This window comes from Parasteatoda tepidariorum, chromosome 2 (assembly GCF_043381705.1).
Source record: "Parasteatoda tepidariorum isolate YZ-2023 chromosome 2, CAS_Ptep_4.0, whole genome shotgun sequence".
NCBI classification, from domain to species: domain Eukaryota; kingdom Metazoa; phylum Arthropoda; class Arachnida; order Araneae; family Theridiidae; genus Parasteatoda; species Parasteatoda tepidariorum.
In genome coordinates this window covers 71470030-71490258 of record NC_092205.1, presented here as the reverse complement: position 1 = coordinate 71490258, position 20229 = coordinate 71470030, and the positions used below count along the sequence as shown (strand labels likewise).

Genomic DNA, 20229 nt, shown 5'->3' with positions numbered 1-20229 from the left:
TTTTATCTTCTAGTAGAGCTTTAGACTCTATATTATTATTATTCACTCATAATTGATCATTCCTTGGTATACATCATGCAAATATGAGTTGACGATTATGTAATTGTTTGCATGAAAGTTTCTATAATTTTTAGTATAATCATTTCTTTTCTTCGTTTAGAATCAACAAGATTTATTGGCTTCTGAGTTAAGTCTCAGCATGAACAATTCCAATACGAGTGAAAGCTTGAAAGTTAGTAATTTTTCTTCTAAATATTGTTTTTTGTTTGATATTAATGAGTTATTTCATTTTTAATATTTTTGTTATTTAATATTGTGTATTCTAAATTTGATTGTATGATATGCATTAGGATGCCAATCAAGTTATCTGGCAGATTAATTAGGATTTCAGTTTTTAAGAAAAAATTTTCCTATTATTTTTCGATTTATGAAGTTGAAATATACATAATGCTACAAAAATTTGTACATCTTTTTAAAATTTGAGCAACATGAGAATCAGATTAATAAAGTATGCTTTGAAGACTAATGTGTATATNTACATATTTCTATTAATATAAAAAGTTTCAGAGCTTTTTATTCACTTTAATTTTTTGGGATTTTATGAACTGAAAAATGACAGTTTTCGTGAGAATGACCCATATATGCATGCTGGAAAATAAGTTTTTTGAAATCTTATGTTAAAATTAAAAAGAAAGCGCATGTAGTTTTTCACTGTTTAATCTGAATATACTTTCTAACTCAGTAACTACCTTAAACAAGTAGATTATGAATTCACCTTACCTGGAAGTGAACATACTGGTTGTAAGCAGCAATTCTGATTTTCTTGTCATTCCAGTAGTTAAACATTCTATTGCTTGACCCTATGGATTCAAAGGAACAGTCTATTCTTTTACTCTCACCAGCAAGTTGCTCTTTGTTGTGGATTCATGATTTTTAAAGAATGTAATTTATATTAATATAATATAATAATAAAAAATGCAGCATTCCCTCAACAGCCCTTGGTGGGCCAGGGGGATCCTGGTGGTCAAGGCTCCATAGTTTCGTGACTTATGGCATGATTGAGGCAATATGGTCAGCACCTGATACAGGCTGTCTTTATTTCCCAGACTAGTACCCATAGATCTGAGGCTGGAATAGTAAATAACATAATAATAAATAACTGAATTAGAAATTTTGAGAAACTGAAATTTTATTGATTTTTTTTCTCTTTAAATTTATTTATTCTGTTCATTTATAACAAATTTATTTTATAGAGTTTTCTCGAAATATTACAATTTTGGGTAGAATAAGTTATTTTCGGTAAACTTGCATTGTCCTTTTGATATTATTTTTCTATTTCGACAAATTACTCTATTTTTGAATTAAAAGACATCATAATTATTTTTAGTTGTTCTAAGATTAGTTGGGAAATTTTTTGAGTGAATTATTTTTGTTATTTATTGTGTAAAACTCTTAAGATATTTTTTTAACATTTCAAATTTGATTAAGATTTCAAAATTAAAAAATGACGGATCCCATTTAAGTGTGTTCTTGTAATTATTTTGAGTTAACTTGTAATTATTATGCTTAGTTATTATTTTTGCATGCAACTGTTGGTAATACTACAATTTAATTTTTAATTTGCCATTTAAGGTACAATCTCCTATTGTTGAAAAGAAACTTGTAAGAAAATTGGAAAGAAAAAATATTCAACTAGAGCGAGAACTGGAAGCTGCAATCAAATCAAAGCATGATGCAGATGCTGAAATTTTGTCATTGCAAAACACAATTTCTGAGCTGAATAATAAAACAGCACAATTAAGTGTTGAAAGTAGAAGTGTCAATACTTCATATACCGAGAATGAAAGTGTGAGTTTTCTATTTGTTTATCTCGCACTGTAAGTTTTCTATTTGTTTAATTCGCGCATCACTTAAATTAATTCCCTTAACCAATCCTTTAAATATTCGAGTGTGGGGCTTCTTTTTAGAGGTGAAAGAGCTTTGTAGATGAAAGTAAATTTCAAGGTCAATTTGTCTTTTGTGCTAAAAATAATTTTTTACTTTTTATTATATTTTGTATATTTTTGTGATGACCTTATTTTACAATACATATTTTTTTTATTACTGTTTTAGTTAGTTTAGACACACAAAGATCCAGTTATAACTGCACATTTTGTATGATATATAAATCTGAGACTTAAAAAAATCATCAAGTTTGCAAAGGTTTGCTTAAATTTTTCGTACTTAATTTAAAAAATTCATTCCTAAATTTCATCCTACCTTTCCTCTCGATATTTAGTTCATATTATAATATTGCTAATCTAAGATTTAAATATTTTTGTTGTTGTTGTTATTTTTTTCTTATTTTTTAAAATCATTTTTTCTTTTAAATCTTTATCTTTTCAAAGTGTTAAAATAAAATTCATAGACATTTATTCTGAAAAACTAGTATGTCTATATGCAAACTGGGTGAATCTTTTTTTAAAACCATATAAAAATTTTCATACTTAACATCAAAATAATTGCTTTTTTAGCTCTAAAGACTATTTTTTTTCTACCTATAGTTCAAATATAGTCTATAAAAATACTCACTTCTTCAGATCACTAAAAACAATCTTAGTAGGTATAAAATAAATGTGATTCTAATAAAATAGATATGATAATATGAATATACGATATGAAAATAATCTACGATTAAATTTTTTTATCAATGACAGTCCACACTAAGCATTGATAGATATTGTGGCTTTCTTTATTCTGTCTCAGTTGACATTTTTACAATGTCAAGAAGAAATATGTTATTTTATTAGTTTAATTGAAAATCTCATAGAGGAAGGTATGTAAAATTTTCGGTTCAAAGATATGCCTTTTTTATTCATTTAAATATTTTTTTTTAATGCACGAAGATGGTTTTAGGAAGTTTTTTGAGTCTATATTTTTTATGTCTGTTAGTGAATTCACAGTAATGTCATTAATTTTCTTTCATTTAGCTTTCTTTAATAAAGTTATTTATTTACATCCATAGTATTTTTATTTCAAATTAAATGGTAAGAGTATTTATTTTCTTGAAATGCAAATTTTAGTTACCATTCGGTATTATTTTACCAGGGAAATTTTTTTGCTGTCTAAGTCTCATAATTTTTTTTTAAGTATACTACAGTATCATCAAAGGAAGCAGAGGAAAGCATTTCTTCAAAGGATAGTGAGATTACAGATCTGGAACAGAAGCTCTTTAATGAGCAAGAATTATGTATAAGTTTACAATCAAAATTACAGGTAATTTTTTGTTGTTGATTTTCTGTTGAATTTTTAGAGCTTTTCTGTGATTTTAGTAAGAGGTAAAATTCTAAATGTAATTCATATTGACTACATATATGTATTTACTATCGTTTATTTTTTAATATATTTATTAATAGAATTCTGAAACAGAACTTGATAAGCTGCAGAAAAATCTAAGTAATATGGAGGATAAAATCAAGAATCTTGAAGAGGAGATATCTTCTTTGAGAAAACAGCAGGTAATAAAAATATTAATTCTGCTTACGTTATTTATTATATAAGTCAAAATAAAAAATTTAAATAATAACTTACTTTTGCGTAGCTGCTAACCTAGATTGAATTTTGCCATTTTCTCTTCTCAAAAATTCTACTTGTTTTCCATTTTAGAAAAATCCCTAAAATTGGAAAAGTTTCTGAAAAAAATCTCTGTCAAAAGCATTTTTTTATATTTTATTTCTTGCTTGAGTATTACTGTTAAATAATGAAGTATATAATCATGTATTGTAATCAATTTGGAGCTTTCTTTCAATAATCTTAAATATTCAGTTTTTTTATAGTTTGCAGCTTTCTGTTTTTAAATAATTTAATTAATCTATAACGAATTAAATGTGGGTCTAAAAAGAAAAAGTGCAAATTTGTAAAATCAAAAGTGAAATAAAAACTACAAAAACGTGTTATTATCTAGTTAAATCATAAACGGAAAATATTGCAGTCTATTTAAATTTATAGGTAGTAGTGTCATGCAGTTTTGTATTTCATTGACTATAATGATTCCATGAATTCCTTTTGTCTAAAATATTTAGTATATTATTTAATACTTTTTCATGAAATCTGCTGATTTGTTTTTATTTTTCATGTTAACAGTTATGCATTAGGCATCAAAACTTAATTAGTATTCTTTATCCAGAAGCTGTGGAAATCTTTATTAGGGAATAGCAATAGGTTGAATAGGTTTTTACCAGATGTTTTAATAAAAAAAAAATTGAATGTTCTGGTATATGTGCACATTTAGCATTTATTACCATTATAATAATTTTACTTTTGTTACTTAACATTTTCTTGAATTTTATTAATTTATAATAAATTATTTGATATTTCTATCTGGCTTTAAACACATTATTTTAGTCTTTTAATTTATATTTTTTCTTAAATTGTGTATTGCAGATTGCTTGTTACAGATAATTAGATTATTATTAAATAATACACTTTCCTTGAACTTAACATTGTAACAAAACTAGGAATAGAATATTCTTATGTGGTATAGATAAACCTTCATTTTATTGCTTAAAACCTTAAGTGCAAAATTCTATTTAAATTGTGCTGTTTTATTAGATAAGTGTTTTTTTCAATTCCTACTGTTAGTTCACATTCTCCCTATATCTTGTTCATATTTTCAATCGATAATAAAATTCTTTTTATTCATCTCTTTTTATCCATCAAAAAAATGTATTCTTCAAATACATTTTTTTGAACTTGTAGTTAATACACTTGATGTTAATACAGTTTTTTCAATATTAATTCATTAATTAAATAGGAATGAGCAAAAAACGAAATGGAATTTTCTGATTGGTTAAGCGATAGTCATTGTTTTAAATTTTACTATAAGCCATTCTGCTTTTCACGTATTTTAAAAATAACTTCAATGATAATTTCTAACTTATAGCACTATTTATACAAAGAAAAATAGTTTATTGCGCCCATTTAAATATTTAATTATTTTATACTCGCTGTGTCAGATAAATTCAATAAAGAACATTGTCAACACGTGTGGTCCACGTCACCAAATTTATACTTTTATAGTTGTCTGAAACCGCACCCTTTTTTTTTTCAATTCCTAGTATTAGTTCACTCTTTCCCTAGTATTAGTTTATATACCTTGTTCAAATTTTCAATCATTAATAAAATACTTTTTATTCATCTATTCAAGTTCAAATAAATTTTTTTAAAACTTTTAGTGGATGACACTTGATGTCAATGCAGTTTTTTCAAATATTAATTCATTAATTAAATTTAACTAATTAGTTTTAGTTTTATATGGGAGAAAGTTTTTTAATTATTTAAGAAAAAGTAACTGAAATTAAAATTTTCTTAGTTGACCTAAGTAGAAGGGTTAGGTTTTTACATTTAAATAAATTGATATTTATAGCATATAGTAGTTTGTTATTGTTTATCTATTTCATAATAATTGCGTAATTTGATGTATAATTTTTTTTTTGGTTTTTGAATTAATGCAATTGTACTTAAAAGCTTGCAAATTATTATTTTTGCTATATAGTTTCCTTATAAGAACCATTTTTTAAATAAGTTTTTACTTTTAGGTTCTTGATAATGGTACGAAAAATGAAAATGAGTTGAGCCTTGATATCTCTTGCCATTATGTTAGGAAAAGTACTAGCAGGAATGATCGACAAGATAAGTTAGTATAATTAAATGTTGTCATTTTTTATTTATCTGCTACTACAATTTTTATTGATCTATTTTATTTATTTATTTTCTACTTTCAGTAATTTAGTTTGTTACTTTATAGTTTTATAGTTTATTTTGATTGTTTTACTAAGAAGAACTCAAATATTAAAAAAGATAGGTTGTAATTAATCAATAAACAAAAAATAAATAAGTAAAAAAACGGTTTTAGTGTGGATTTCAGTAGATGAGTTTAGATTGTGTCAGTAGTGTATCTATAATCTCTCACAAACTTAAAATATTTTTAAAAAAAAGTAAGTTACTAAGTAATTAATTGATATCTTATTTGCCAGTATAGTAAAAAAAAATCATATTTTGTCTTTAATTTAAAAATGGTTCAAAAAGCTGCATTTCTATACATGAAAAATATGAATAATTAAAATATATGCCTTATTAAAAGAAATGATTTTAGAAGCCCTTAAATGAAACATTATTTTACAGTAACTGAATCTGTTGACAAATATAACTTATACTGTAGTTAAATTTAAAATGGGTATTTTTATTGGCTGGTAGTATCAATGATCTCTTTGACTTGTATGCATTTAAGAACTCACACTTGTAAAATAATGAAAAATAAATAATGAGAGTTATTAAAAATGAAGGCAATAATCTGAGAAGTACATACGAGAATCAAAATGAAAAGATGCATTTATATAATTACAATTATTATTTACTAATTACAATAAAATTATTATAAAATTCATTCTACTACTATTGTTGTACTATTTTATCACTATATGACTGTTTCTCAAAATAAGAAACTGAAAATTTTAACACTTGACCTGATGATCAAATTTTCTCATTCCAAGATGCAATCTTAATTTTTTAAGAAACTGACCTTAAGTATTATAGTTATTTGATACAGGTGAAAAAATAAGTTTTTAAATGTAATTACTCAAAAACCCAAATTCAAACTTTGCATTTTGTAATTAAAATTTGCCCAGTTTGAAATTATGTGAAAAATTTCTATATTAGAGTATTCAAAACCTTATTACATAATTGGGTACTTACCTTTGGTATGTACCCAACTTACTTTTGTACTTGTTTGGTACTTACACTTTTGGTTCCCTTTTCTTATGTTGAGATGTTAGTTATGTTGAAATGTTGTATCTTTTGTATTTAATTACTTTAGGTAATCTTGATTTGTTTCTTTTTATGAATCTTGGAGAAACTTGATGAATCTAGATGACTTTCATGTAATGAAAGTAAATGCAGAAATAATATTTTAAGATATATGACCTTTTAAATTTTCAGATTATTACTTTCTGACATGAAGCATGAAAATAATTGTTTGAAGACCAAAATTGAATCACTTACATCTGAAGTATCAGATTTAAAAAACAACTTGAAGAACAAGGAGAATACATTATCAGAAATGCAAAGACAATTGTCTGAAGTAATATTTGAAGTCATTAATTTCTTTTTTGTAATACTTGATTGTGACATTGATTGTGGTTGTGACACCAATATTAAATTATGGAAAATTATTTTATTTATTAGTTTAAGTAAAAATGTATCTTCAAAGGGTTTTGAAGATACATTTTTATTTAAAACACAAATTTTAAATGGCTGCATTTAAAATTGGCTTTTTAAGTGTAGCTATTTTGCCTTAGAAATTTTATTCCCAATATTGTTGATGTATAAGTGTGTGGGAGTAAATTTCCACATATATGAATATACATTTCTGTTCTGTTTTATTTTTCTAATTAGTAGAATTTTTTCTCCTATTTTTTATTCACATGAGATTTTTCTTCGGATCCGTGATTTCTGGTTTATTTATTATTTTTCTCTGTTTATTTCCCTTTTTTTTATATTATAACATTATTGAAAAATAAGCAATTTGCTAAAAGATTTCTATTATACATTTTTCAAAAGGCATATAAACTAATCAAATAAAACCCTATGTCCATGAATTGATGGAGACTGAGGTTAAATGTTTCCAATTTATGGCTTATAAAGTGATCTTAATTAATCTTTGTAAAGTTGTAGGTTTAATTAAACTGAAGTTTTTGAAGTCAATTTCTCTATGTAGTCTTTTATTTTATATTAATATTTTTCATTTTCGTGTGGTAGTTTAATTTTATCTACACAATTAATCTTTACCTATACAATTTAATTTTATCTATACAATTTGTAACTTCAATTATATCTTACACAATTTGAGCATATTTTAAATGCTATATTTTCTTACCTATTGTTCCATAAATGATATTAGTCATGTTAGAAGTTTGAAAACTTAATGTAAATTATTGCTATTGAGTATTAAATGTAGAATAAAGAAATGTGTTGTTCGAAATGAAATTTTCAAAGCTGTGGATTGCACTAGTTTTTTTTTTAGCTGTTTCTCATTTTTTAAAAGTAGTCTAGTATGTATAAAATATGTACTGATTACAAAACCATTCCAAAAAATGTCTTGATTTTTTTTTGTGAAAAATATTGTCTGGCTTTTTCTTTTGTAAAATATTGTCCTGATTTTTATTTTGAACCACTACAAAGCATGAATAAGTAATTTTCTCTTCCACTTTTTTAAATATTTGTGATAATTTAGTAAAGGAATGGCTCTAAATTCATGACACAGACAGAAATTCTATGATTAATGAAAAAAAATTTTTTGGGGGTACTTAAATCTATTGAATAATGAAATAATTGAATAATAAAAAATAAAACAGTTTCTTACCTTGTAAATTATTTTTATTTAAAATTTTCTCTTATTATGATTCTCTTTAAATTTGGAATGCCATGATACATCTTTCAGAATTTTTTTTTTTTATCTCTCTTTAAAAATACAAAGCTCCTGAAAGTTGGAAAATTATTTTTTAAATAAATTATTTTTTAGTGTTTGAAAATTATTTAGTAAATTATTTTTTAGTGTTTGAAGCAAAAATAAATCTATCTCATTATATCAGAAGTGTTTGTTTTTTAAAAGCTTGTCATAATTCTGAAAATGGATTCTTTAGAAATGCAATTCAATTACAAATATACATTGAAAAAATTGTTATTTCATACTATCTAAGCATAAAGAGCGTGTTTTGCGAAGTACATTATTTAGTGCATTTATGTGAAAATTACATAATTATTTTTTCATATTCTTTCATAAAATTATGTATAAATAAATAAATACATATTAATAATACATAAAATTTAACTGCCTTTATTTATTTTTCATTAATTAGTTTCTGTGCATCTCATTCATTACTTTAAAAATTTAAGAATCAGCAAATAATGTTATTTTACTGCATTATTTATTTTAGTATGTGTTATTTTAATTAAGCACAGTTTATTATAGTAGACTCATCAATAACTTTTGATTGAATTATTCTCTTAGTTTAAGTTAAATAAATTTGCCGATAAATTTTCTTATTAAATGATATTTTTAAGCTTTATACTCCATCCATTATTGATTCATTAGCAAGTAAACAAGTGCTTTAGTTTTGTTTCATTTTAATCGTGTAAATGGTTGTTTTAATTGTTGACATACCTTTTTAGAAAAAGGGTGCCCTTACTGATGCTCAGCTTGAACTAAGAGCTTCAACAAGAAAGGAACATTTGACAGATACTTTGCGTGAACGAAACAGAGAATTGCGCGAACAGTTAAAGACAAAAGAAGAAGCTATTTTAGAAAAACTGAAAATTGAGGAAGACTTAAGAGCCCAAATCAAAGCATTTGAAGATGAAATAATGGAATTGAAAAAAGAAGTTCAAGAGAAAGAAAAATGTTATGAAGTATGAAAAACTTTTATTGTTTATTATGAGTTTTGCACTGAGCATGTCACTAACAATGTAAATTGTAATGAACTTTGTGAATTTTAAGGTATCAAACTAGAAAATAAACACAATGCAAGAGTATAACCAAAGCAGAGTTTAAAAAAAAAATGCACATATTGGCAATAGATAAATTAAATCTCTGTGTGAGAAGAATTTTCTCTTTATTAAACTAAAGTTTGTTATTCAAATCTGCACAATTTTCAGTTAGTTGATTTCTGAACCGTCTAATTTTTAGTTTAACTCTTTATCTATTGCATTATGAACTACTGAAAATTTTTTCATAAATATAATTTTTTAGCTGCCATATTGATAATTAAAGAATATACAAGAAAAAAATCTCCCTGGTGCGAAATTTAATTTGTTAGAACTAATTAATTAAAGTGGTACTTAAAAGTACCACTTTAATTAAATAGTTTAAAGTGATTGGTACTTATAAGTACCATCAGTAGATAAAGGAAAAAAATTAATGGATTTGTGAATGTCCCAATTGCTTTCAATTAATCTTACAAAAATTTTGATTGCTTGAGTTATTTGTATTGTCAGTTTTTTGTATTGTCAGATATTTATCATCAGAAATTATTAAACCTAAAAAACTTTTTTTGATTGTTTAATTATTACTTTTTTAAAATTTCAGATTGAAAAAGCAAAATATGAAGAAAGGTTACGAACTTTGAGAGATACCTGTGAAGTAAGTTAAATGCTTTTATTTTAAAATAATGAATGCTTTTATTTACAATAAATACCTTTATTTATAAGTTATCTCATCGTAATGGTTATTTAATGGGAAAACTAAAATTGAATTTTTTTTATCAATTACTTCATAAAAAAGGAAAGTCACTAACTTCTTTGCATTTAAAAATCCTTTTAGTCAATATTGATATTTTTGACTATAACTTTTTTTTAGTCTGAGGTAAAAGTTGAAAAAATTCTCAAGACTAAAAAGTTTGCTTAAAAATAGGGGAAAAAAATTGCAAAATTTTTTTTTGACGATAATTAGTCAACTATCGATTTGATAAATACTCTTGATAAGTTTACTGTGTCGATTAGTGAATATTGTTAATGTGTTAAAATCATACTTAAGTAAAATTATAACAAAAAATTTCTCTTTATTTCAGAATTATTAACTTCTTATTGTAAAATAATAAAGAGTAGCTTGCTTTTTTAATCTAAATATTTAATGCAATTAAAAACCACCTGGAATGGTTTGTAATCAAACATTTCAAACAAATGTTGAATTAAAAATATGCATGTGATATTACTATTGTATTAAAAAATATCATTATTCTGATTGATTGATTGATGTAAATTTTTGGCGCAAGAGCCATGGTTTGGCTATACCGCGCCTAAATCTAGGTTAAAATTACTGTAACTTTGTTAAAACCAGAACAATTAGGTTAAAATGAGCAATTTGTCCAAAATTAAAACAACTAATTTAAAATTTGTCAACTAGGTTATAACTAGTACTAAATCAAGTTGTAACACCCGATATGTTTTATGTACAGTATTAAATTTGGATGAGGTGTGTCTCCAAGTAAGAATGATAAAGTCGGAAAGTCACAGTTAAAGTACTATCGTCTTTTAGATTTAAATTTCATACACTGGGTCAGAAAATGTTTTACTGTAAGAGACTCTTTGCGAAAATTGCATTGTGGAGGTGCTTCATTTAAAATTAAATACTTGTGTGTCAAGCTGGTGTGCCCAATGCGTAGTCTGTTGATAAGTACCTGGGTTTTTCTGTTGTAGTTAGTCAATGGTGCAAATGGGTTAATATCTGATTTGATCTCATGTAATTTATTGTTTATTTCATTATTCCAGTTGGCCTGTCTGAGTTGGGTAAAAGATTCTGCAACTAAATTTCGAATGTCAGGTAAACAGTGTGGTTTATTCGTAAGATTGTGGGTCAATTTGGCTATTGAGTCTGCTGTTTCGTTACCTTTAATGCCCATATGTCCAGGAATCCAACCAAATATTATTTCGTAGTTATTGTTCGTGAGTTCAATGTATAAATTTAAAATATGTGGTATAGTAGAGTGAGATTTACTGCTGAAATTTTTTATAGCATCGATACAGCTTTTTGAATCAGAAAAGATAAACCATTTTTTGTGCATTTGTTTTGAAAGAAATTGTAGAGCAAGAAGAATGGCGCAACATTCCGAGGAAAATACAGAAAAATTTGAAGGTAGTTTCTCTGATAGCACTCCTGCGCTGTGCACAACCGCACTAGCAACATGGTTATTGAATTTTGATCCATCTGTGTATAACACATAAAAGTCGTTAAAATTATATAAATGGGAATAAAATAGCTGTTGATAAATCACCGCAGATGTTTTATCCTTAGTCAAGTTTTTAAAAGTGTCAACAGTTTTGACATGTACTTCATTCCACACAGGAATTAACTCAGCTGATTCTAAAACATTAAAATCATCTAAATCTAATTGTGTTAAAAGGTTTTTCATTCTTAATCCAAAAGTAGGAATTAAGGCAGGTCTGTTGTTGAAATGAGTAGAACATGATGGTGTTAAAACATGAGAGTATAATGGATGAGAAGGGTGACATTTAATGTGAAAATAAAAGTTAAGAGAGAGTCTATTTCGTCTCAGAGCGAGAGAAGGTTCATTATGTAAAGCATATAAACTTTCGATAGTTGATGTACGGAAAGCTCCTGTGGCAATCCTGAGTCCTTGATGATGAATAGTGTCTAGATATTTTGAAACAGACTTTCTAGCTGATCCATAAACTATAGCACCATAATCTAACTTGGAACGGATTAAAGAATGATATATTTTGAGCATAGATGTAGTATCTGCCCCCCATGGTGTATTAGCCAGCACTTTTAAGATATTTAATTTTGCAAAACAGGATTTTCGTAAGTTTTGGACGTGAGCTTTAAATGTTAATTTTGTATCTAAGATCAGCCCTAAAAATTTTGCTTCCTGAACAACAGGGATTACAGCATTATTAATGTAAAGTTCAGGATCAGGATGAATCCCTCGTTTTTGACAGAAATGAATACAAGAAGTTTTACTAGGTGAAAAGGTAAATCCATTTAAATCAGACCATTTTAAAATCTTGTTTATTGACAGTTGTAACTGTCGTTCAATAGTTTGCATGCACGTGTCATTATTCTGAAAATCCCTCATAAAAACTGTAAAAAGTAACATCCACTGTAAAAAAAAAAGGCCATGCAAATTTATGAAGGAATTGACTGTGTCAAAAAGTAATTGTTAGAATATAATTCAAAACTTTTGTGCTGTAATATTTTAAAAACCTTGAATCTTGGGATGAGGTCCTTAGAATCTTGCTTTGTTTTTATAGGCAAAAAAGCATCAAAAGACTTAAATCTTTAACTTAGTTAAGATATCTCTGTTAAGAAAGCAAGCATACATTCAAATTTTGGTTCTATCGCCTTTACTTATCAATCACTTTTTTTTTCTTTCTTTCTAAATTGTCATGTCTACCTTGTTTCATATTTTAGGAGCTTTTGTAGTTTTTGTTTTCAGCATTTTACCTCCGCATTAATAAGCCACTCAAATGCTTGCAAAATATTGTGTGGAACTGCTTTCTCTATTTTAAAATTTTGAAAAATTTATAATAATTCATTTAGAGTTGTTTCATTAGCAGCATAGACAAATCTCTCTTTTGAAATTTATTAAAAAAAACAACAGATTTTTAAATCTTTCCACTCAAGTTTTCAGATTTTATCTATTAATGCCCATTTTGTTTTTATTTATTTTTGAATAAAGAATTTTATTAATTAAGTAGCTTAAACCTTTTTTTTTTTTATGAATATCTATTTTAAAAGCTTATAATGTGCATTTTTATGTGAAAATTAAATTTTAATGTAAAATGTTTAAGTTCAGCTCAGTTTAAATTTGTTAAAGAAAAAGGAATGTGTTATGTTATTTGTATCAAATGAATTTTGGATTAGTCATTTTATTAGTTACTATCTCTAATCTGTTCGAAAAAGCAATGATTTTCTTTAAAAATTTGTTCGTTATTTTATAAGGCTTGAAATTAAGACTATTTTTATAAAATTAAGCTTTGTACAATTTTTTATTTTGTAGGATTCTAAAGATGCAACACAAAAATATGCTAAAACACAAGGTCAATATGAGGAAATCACTAAACAGAATTCAGTAAGTATCTTTAAATTTATTTTCTTTATATAAAGGGACAACACACAAAAAAAATTTTTTTTTAGCCAAAATTGAATAAAAAATTGTGCAGGAAACCAAAAAGGAAAATTGCAAAATGTCCTCAAATCTTGAGCAATTAGCTTGTGTGACAAAATTTCTTAAAAATGTCTAAAAATAGCATTTTTCTGTAGAATATAAGTTTAATGTAATCTTATTCATGTATTTTCATACAACTACAACAATAGCATATAAACTGCTAAGAAAATAATTTGTCCTTAAAGAAGGAAGGAGTATAGGTTGCAAATTTCTTTTTGAGAGCTTATGTACAGATGTAGAACTATTTTTATAGTATTTTTAAGATTAAAAATAATAAACATAATTAATATGTTGAGGGATATAAGCATATAGATTATCATAGGCATTAAAGACACACAAGTGTATATAATCTATCATATAGAGCATGCNCTTAAAGAAGGAAGGAGTATAGGTTGCAAATTTCTTTTTGAGAGCTTATGTACAGATGTAGAACTATTTTTATAGTATTTTTAAGATTAAAAATAATAAACATAATTAATATGTTGAGGGATATAAGAATATAGATTATCATAGGCATTAAAGACACACAAGTGTATATAATCTATCATATAGAGCATGCTGGAGAGTCTAAAGCAAAATATTTCATGCAAGTCTTTGATGTAGTGGTGAACAGAATGCAGAACAGAACTGTAAAAAAGAATAATTTGAAAAAAAATACGTATTAAAAGATATACTTTAGTATGTTATGAAAGATATTGCTCAATATTTTATCACTTAAAGGAATTTTAATAAAAATCAATGTTTAAGTAAACTTAGCACGAATATTCAATTAAATATATACAAAATAAATAAATAATTTTAAGAGATTTTTTGAAAGAATATGGGTAAAAGGCTATTTATGCAATTAAATCAAGACTATACTTGAAAGATTATATTGATATTTTTTCCAATTGTGTTTCATCTTTATCAAAACTATAATTTGCAAAAAAAATTATAGCAGTTCCTATACTTTTGAAATTAACCCACTATATTTTTATCTTTCTAGAATTTAACCAAAGAATGTGAGGAAAAAACAAAGAAAATAGTTCAGTTAACAGAAGAAATGAAATCTTTAAAAAATGATCTAACTAAAAAACAGTCTGAATGTAATAGATTAGAAAAAGTAAGTACTTGTTTTGTATTCATTTTTAAGTTTCCTTTTCGGTCTGTATGTTTATTTCAGTTATTACTTTTTAGATTAATTCCACTTTAAAAACAGCATGCATGAATATGGAAAATGACCTGAATAATTTTGAAGCTCTTGTTGAAGCTAGAGATGTGAGCATTTCCAAAATTATGAAACAAAAGTAAGAGACATTTGAAAATTACAATTGCTTGCTTGAAATTTATTAGTGTTTTGGTATAAGTAAATTATGTGTAATTTTTTTAAAATTAACATCTGTTTATTAATTTAGAAAAATTGTATAACTAAATATTTGTTAATCAATCCAATTTTTATTTATATTGAAATTGTTTAAATTATTTAAAAATCCATGAATATTTTTATTTATGTTATTGCAAATTTTGATAAAGTTTGTTTGATTTTGAATTGATTATGAATTAAAATCTGTTTAATTGAACCATTATTATAAAGGATAGTGTTAAATTTAATAGTAAATGACTCATAAGTTGCTAATACTCTTAAGTTTCACTATCTAAATGAAAGAAAAAATCTGATGGAATTTTAAAGCTTCTGCAATACCTTTAATAATTGATTTTTTACAATTTTAGATTTTTAGCAATTTTAGCTCTACTCTCAAAGCATTTAAAAAGGGCCATTCTGGTCCCTTCTCTAAGTATTCAGTCTTTCAACTGTTAAGACTTTTTTTTAAATGCATAGTAAATATAAAAGAGTTTTCATCTATGCATTCAGAATTTATAATCCTTATTTTTCTTGTGATTTAGAGAGAACTTACAGAATGAAATCATTAAATACAAGGATGACTTGAAAAAGCTTCAAACATCATTTGACAGGAAAGAACAAGAAAGGTAGTTTTAAATGTCTAATTCATATACTTTTAACTTAATTTTTGACCTACTATGAAGTTGATGTGAAAGGTGAAGTTTTATACTTCCACTGCTTTTACCTGTTTTCTTTGGTCTTAAAGGATGGGTGTCTGATGTGATTGCCTTGTTTTTGATATTGTATTAGTGGTCTCACACATTTGTGTGATGAAAATGCATGATGCATAGGTGTGGTGATTAGTTCCATAAAATCTGTTCTTTTTGAATCGCTGGAAATTATATTGCACATATTAGCTGATATTGTCTTTCTGTTATCGCTGAAGATGAATCTTAGATCAGCAGCAATAGCTTCCTCAATGTAGCTCTAGTTGTGTTTTAATCATATTTATTAAGGTTAATTGTATTCTTTTTTACTTGTCAAAGTACTTGGAAATTATTCTATTAACTGAGATTATTTAATGGGGAACAAAATATGAATTAATGAGTTTAAAATCTATGGTAAATAGTTATATATGAATGGGTATGCTTGCAAATTTTACGCATTGAAACCTGACATGAAGTTTTGGTACAAAATGCATTAGCCCTACAACCTTTCAGGCCTAGACTATCTCTGTCGGTAAAAAAATAAAAAATGGCAAACAGGGTTGCCACTCAACAGGGAAAACCTGGAAAATACAGATAATTTAAAAATCACCTAAAATAAGAGGGAAAATGCAGGGAATTTAGATTTATTCTTTACGAACTGGGAAAATACAGGGAATTTTGTTTCTTATTTTTGTCTTTTAAAAAATGGTACCCACTCAAAGCGTAATTTATGGGATATTTAGCCATGATATTTCAGCTATACTAAACTATTTCACTTACTATTGCATTTTTTAACTATGTTCAGTTGTTTTCCCACCTATTAAAACTAATAAATATAGTTAGCCCAATATAGCTCACACAAGAGCACAGTAATTGTTGTTTCCTCTTAATATAGTGTGTATAATATGTACAGGGAAAACACAGGGAATTTTTTTTCCAGATTTGAGTGGCAACCCTGAAAAAAAAATGTTTCTTTGTGTATGATAAGTTAATGGTTGTCTTGGTGTCTTTTTTTTATTTTTTTAAAATTTTTATTCTCATTTAACGGAAAAAAGTCTTGCTATGATCATTAATTAACAAAGACGATCTGTATACCTGTGGCTGTCAACAGCATAAAATTAAAGTTTTTGTTCTTTTTAAAAAAAAATAAATTTGCATTAATACAATAAAAAAATTTGGGATTTTTTTAACTAAGCCATATAACTATCTTAAGTTTAGTTTATTCCGAAGAAATCAAGCGTCTGACGGTTTAGCATTAAAGAATTTTTTAGTGATGTGATCTTGACCTTTCCTGGTGACGTGTCCTGTTCATTTTATTATCTGTCATTTAATGAAATTAATGATACCAGGCTCCTTATATGTGGAGTATAGCTTTAAATTGGATATTCTGTGTATTGGAGCATGTTGTTTCTTTATTTTTTTCTGTATACTCCTGAAAATATTTCTCAAGACCTTTTCTCTGAATGACACCTCATTTGAAATTGGAAGGTCCTTATTTAAAGTTGTAATTGAGTTCACTTTAACTTTATAGTTTTATTACTAATATATACTTTTTACTTATATTTAAATTGTTCAAAGTAAAGTTAAAAATTTTTATTAATCAACCAGCTTGTTTTTTTTTGTTCTTTTTTTGCTGTATATTGTTTACTATATATATTCTAATTTTAGGGAAGGATTGATGAAATGTGTTCAAGAACTTTCTGTTGAAATAGAAAATCAAGCCTCGCTGCATGAAACTGAGTTGCAGATGCTTCAAGATCAGTTAAATCATTATAAAAAATCTGCTGATGACTTACAAAAGAAGACCATTGATTTGCAAAGTGATATCTCCTCTCGTAGTAACGATACAGCTAGATTTTCCAAAAAGATATTAGACTTAGAAGGCCAACTATGCATAATTAAGGAGGAAGTAAGTTTTTAAATTACTATTTTCTCTTCTTTTTCCCCCCCTCTTTTTTTTGTAATCTAAAAATTATTATTTAGGTTGTAACTAAAAAAAATCATAGGGTTTGGTAGTCTCTTAAATTGGTAGTCATTTAGTAGTCACACTATAATCACACTTTTTTGATTAAAACTTGCAAAACTGAAATCAGCTATTCTCATCTGCTAGCAAAACTAAAATCAGCTATTTTTCATAAGAAATAAATACTTTAAGATTTAAAATTCTACTGATTTTCCTTACTTCTTTATATAGAAATCATTTTTTAAGATTTCTTTTGTTTGTTTTACTATATCTTTTAAATACCATTCAGTAATAAACAAATATTAAATCAGTCATATTTATTTTTACACATTTAGTAGCATTATTTTTTTTCTACATTCAAATGTGCTATAAACTATTTTAGTGTTCTCTAGCAACTAGGGCTAGTGAAGCCAGCTTTAAATTGTTGAAACTGCACTTGTTTGAATGTTGAATAATTCTTAACGTCTCCATCTCAGTTTTATCTTTAATTTTAAGCAGTGACCCTGTCAGGGCTGATTGTGCTATAGAAAAAATCCCGATTTCCGGATTTTTCGCTAACAATTATCTGGAAGTTTCCGGAGATTGAAGGTCCAGACGTTTCAAAAAATCATTGATCACAGAAGTTTCCCGAAATTAAAATTTCAAGGGTGGAACTTAAAAGCACAGTCTATTTTATTTGTTTGTAAGGGAGAACCAGATACTTTATAAGCTTATATTCAGGATTAATATTAATTTTTTATCAGTAAATAGTTATTATAATCATAAACTCACGAAGGAAAGACATATTTGTAGATTTTAATTACTTCTCCTGGTCATCATAGGTATGGGTAAATGGTATAGGTATGTGTAAAATTTTAAATATATTTTAAGTAAACTAAGAAAATTGAGAAAAAGGAAAAAAACCTTGTTTAAATTTTTTTCAATTTAAACTTTTTTTTAACTCAAGAAATTTTTCAGAATTTTGATTTTGGCTCACAATCACCCCTGCCCTGTGGTAGAATTTTCGCCAGCTTTCTGCGACATGCCTTTCTAATACTAATATCTTTCTGCTAGATACTTTAAAAACTAACTAATATACATGTTACTAATTTAAATTAATAGAAACGTCAACTTAAAAAAAAAACTAATGTGGCTTTTTTAATCGAATGTGTAATATTTTTTTTATTCTAGTATTGTGGCAGATATTTTCATATTTTGTAAGGGGGAAACACACTAATAATTTACTTTTTCGCATTTTGTAAATCATCATCATATAAAAAATAAAAAAGAAGTCCATAGTAGTAACTAATGAGAAAAAAGAAAGATCGAAGGCAAAATCATCTGCATCCAACTCTTCGAAAAAGGGTTACTAAATGTGCCTATTTATTTCGCCTATGTATATGTGCCTATATGTGCCTATTTATTATTCAAAATATAGGATTTTAAAAACTATGTGGAAATCAATAGAAATAACTAAATAAAAAAAATTCTCCAGAAAAGATTACCAAAATGTTTTGCTTCCCAAAGGAAAAATTTTTCTGCAAAAACTCTAACGTTTTGCGACAATGTCGCCACGATTCTGCCATGGGAGCAGGGATTTAATGTTCATCACTTGTTGAGAATAACTTAAAGGGAAGGTTGTTTTTACTTTAAATTGATCTAGTTGCAACTTCCCATTAATTAATTGAGCAATTGGACTTGAGATTACTTGTTTTTTTTCCCCTCCCCTGCCGAGTAAAGTAATCAGGCCATTAAATAACAAAATTTGCATCAATTTGTATGTTTTAAAACATGTATTATCAAATGACTTTTTCTTTATTTTTTTTTAATTTCTTAGTTAATTTAAAGTTGTATTTCAATTAAATATAAAAAAAAGCTCACTTTTTTGGGGGTTAAAAATCAATCATTAGTCATTAATTTTAAGTTTAAGCTTGTATTAAAAATTAAGTTTTTAATGTAAGTTTTATTTCATGCTATACAAAATAGTTTTTTTCTCTATTTTTTTTTAAACAGGCTGCAGCTCACATCACTCAAATATCTTCATTAAAATCTAGTAATTTAAAACTAACACTTTCCCTTGAAGAAGCTGTGAAAAAGTGTGAAAACTCTGAGAAATCAATCAAAGAACTTTACAATGAAAAAGAAAGTGAAAAAGTAGGTTTTCTTTTAATTTTTTTGTATAGTCAAAATCTTTTATTACAACTAGGACTGGGCTATAAATCGATGTATCGAGACATATCGATTTAACACATACATCGGCAAGACAACGAGCGCGAAACGATATAGCGATATAAGACACGCACGGATATAAGAAAACGATATAGCGATATAAGACTCTTCTCTTACGTTCCGAAGTCTACTCGCGCTGTGGAAGACGATGTTCGTTTCGTTATGTTGAAATGGCCTTGATTGGTGAGCTGTTGAATCAGAATCAGAGTTTTGAGAACATATATCGTAATCTCGCATGCTCGTTTTCGCACCTCTTAGTTTTTTTTTTTTTTTTTTTTTTTTTTTTTTTTTTTTTTTTTTTTTTTTTTTTTT

The 20229-nt window shown here is 26.2% G+C and overlaps 1 protein-coding gene across 1 annotated transcript in view; it reads left to right on the top strand.

The window, feature by feature from the left end:
• The window catches only part of LOC107454459 (citron Rho-interacting kinase), a 52879-nt gene that overhangs the window by 10987 nt on the left and 21663 nt on the right, over window positions 1-20229 (top strand). The window contains 14 exon segments of the mRNA XM_071177723.1: window positions 161-232; window positions 1633-1848; window positions 3130-3255; window positions 3396-3497; window positions 5577-5674; window positions 6976-7117; window positions 9208-9444; window positions 10121-10174; window positions 13551-13622; window positions 14704-14820; window positions 14895-15004; window positions 15603-15686; window positions 17415-17655; window positions 19702-19842. Of these exon segments, the coding sequence (XP_071033824.1) occupies window positions 161-232; window positions 1633-1848; window positions 3130-3255; window positions 3396-3497; window positions 5577-5674; window positions 6976-7117; window positions 9208-9444; window positions 10121-10174; window positions 13551-13622; window positions 14704-14820; window positions 14895-15004; window positions 15603-15686; window positions 17415-17655; window positions 19702-19842 (1812 nt within the window).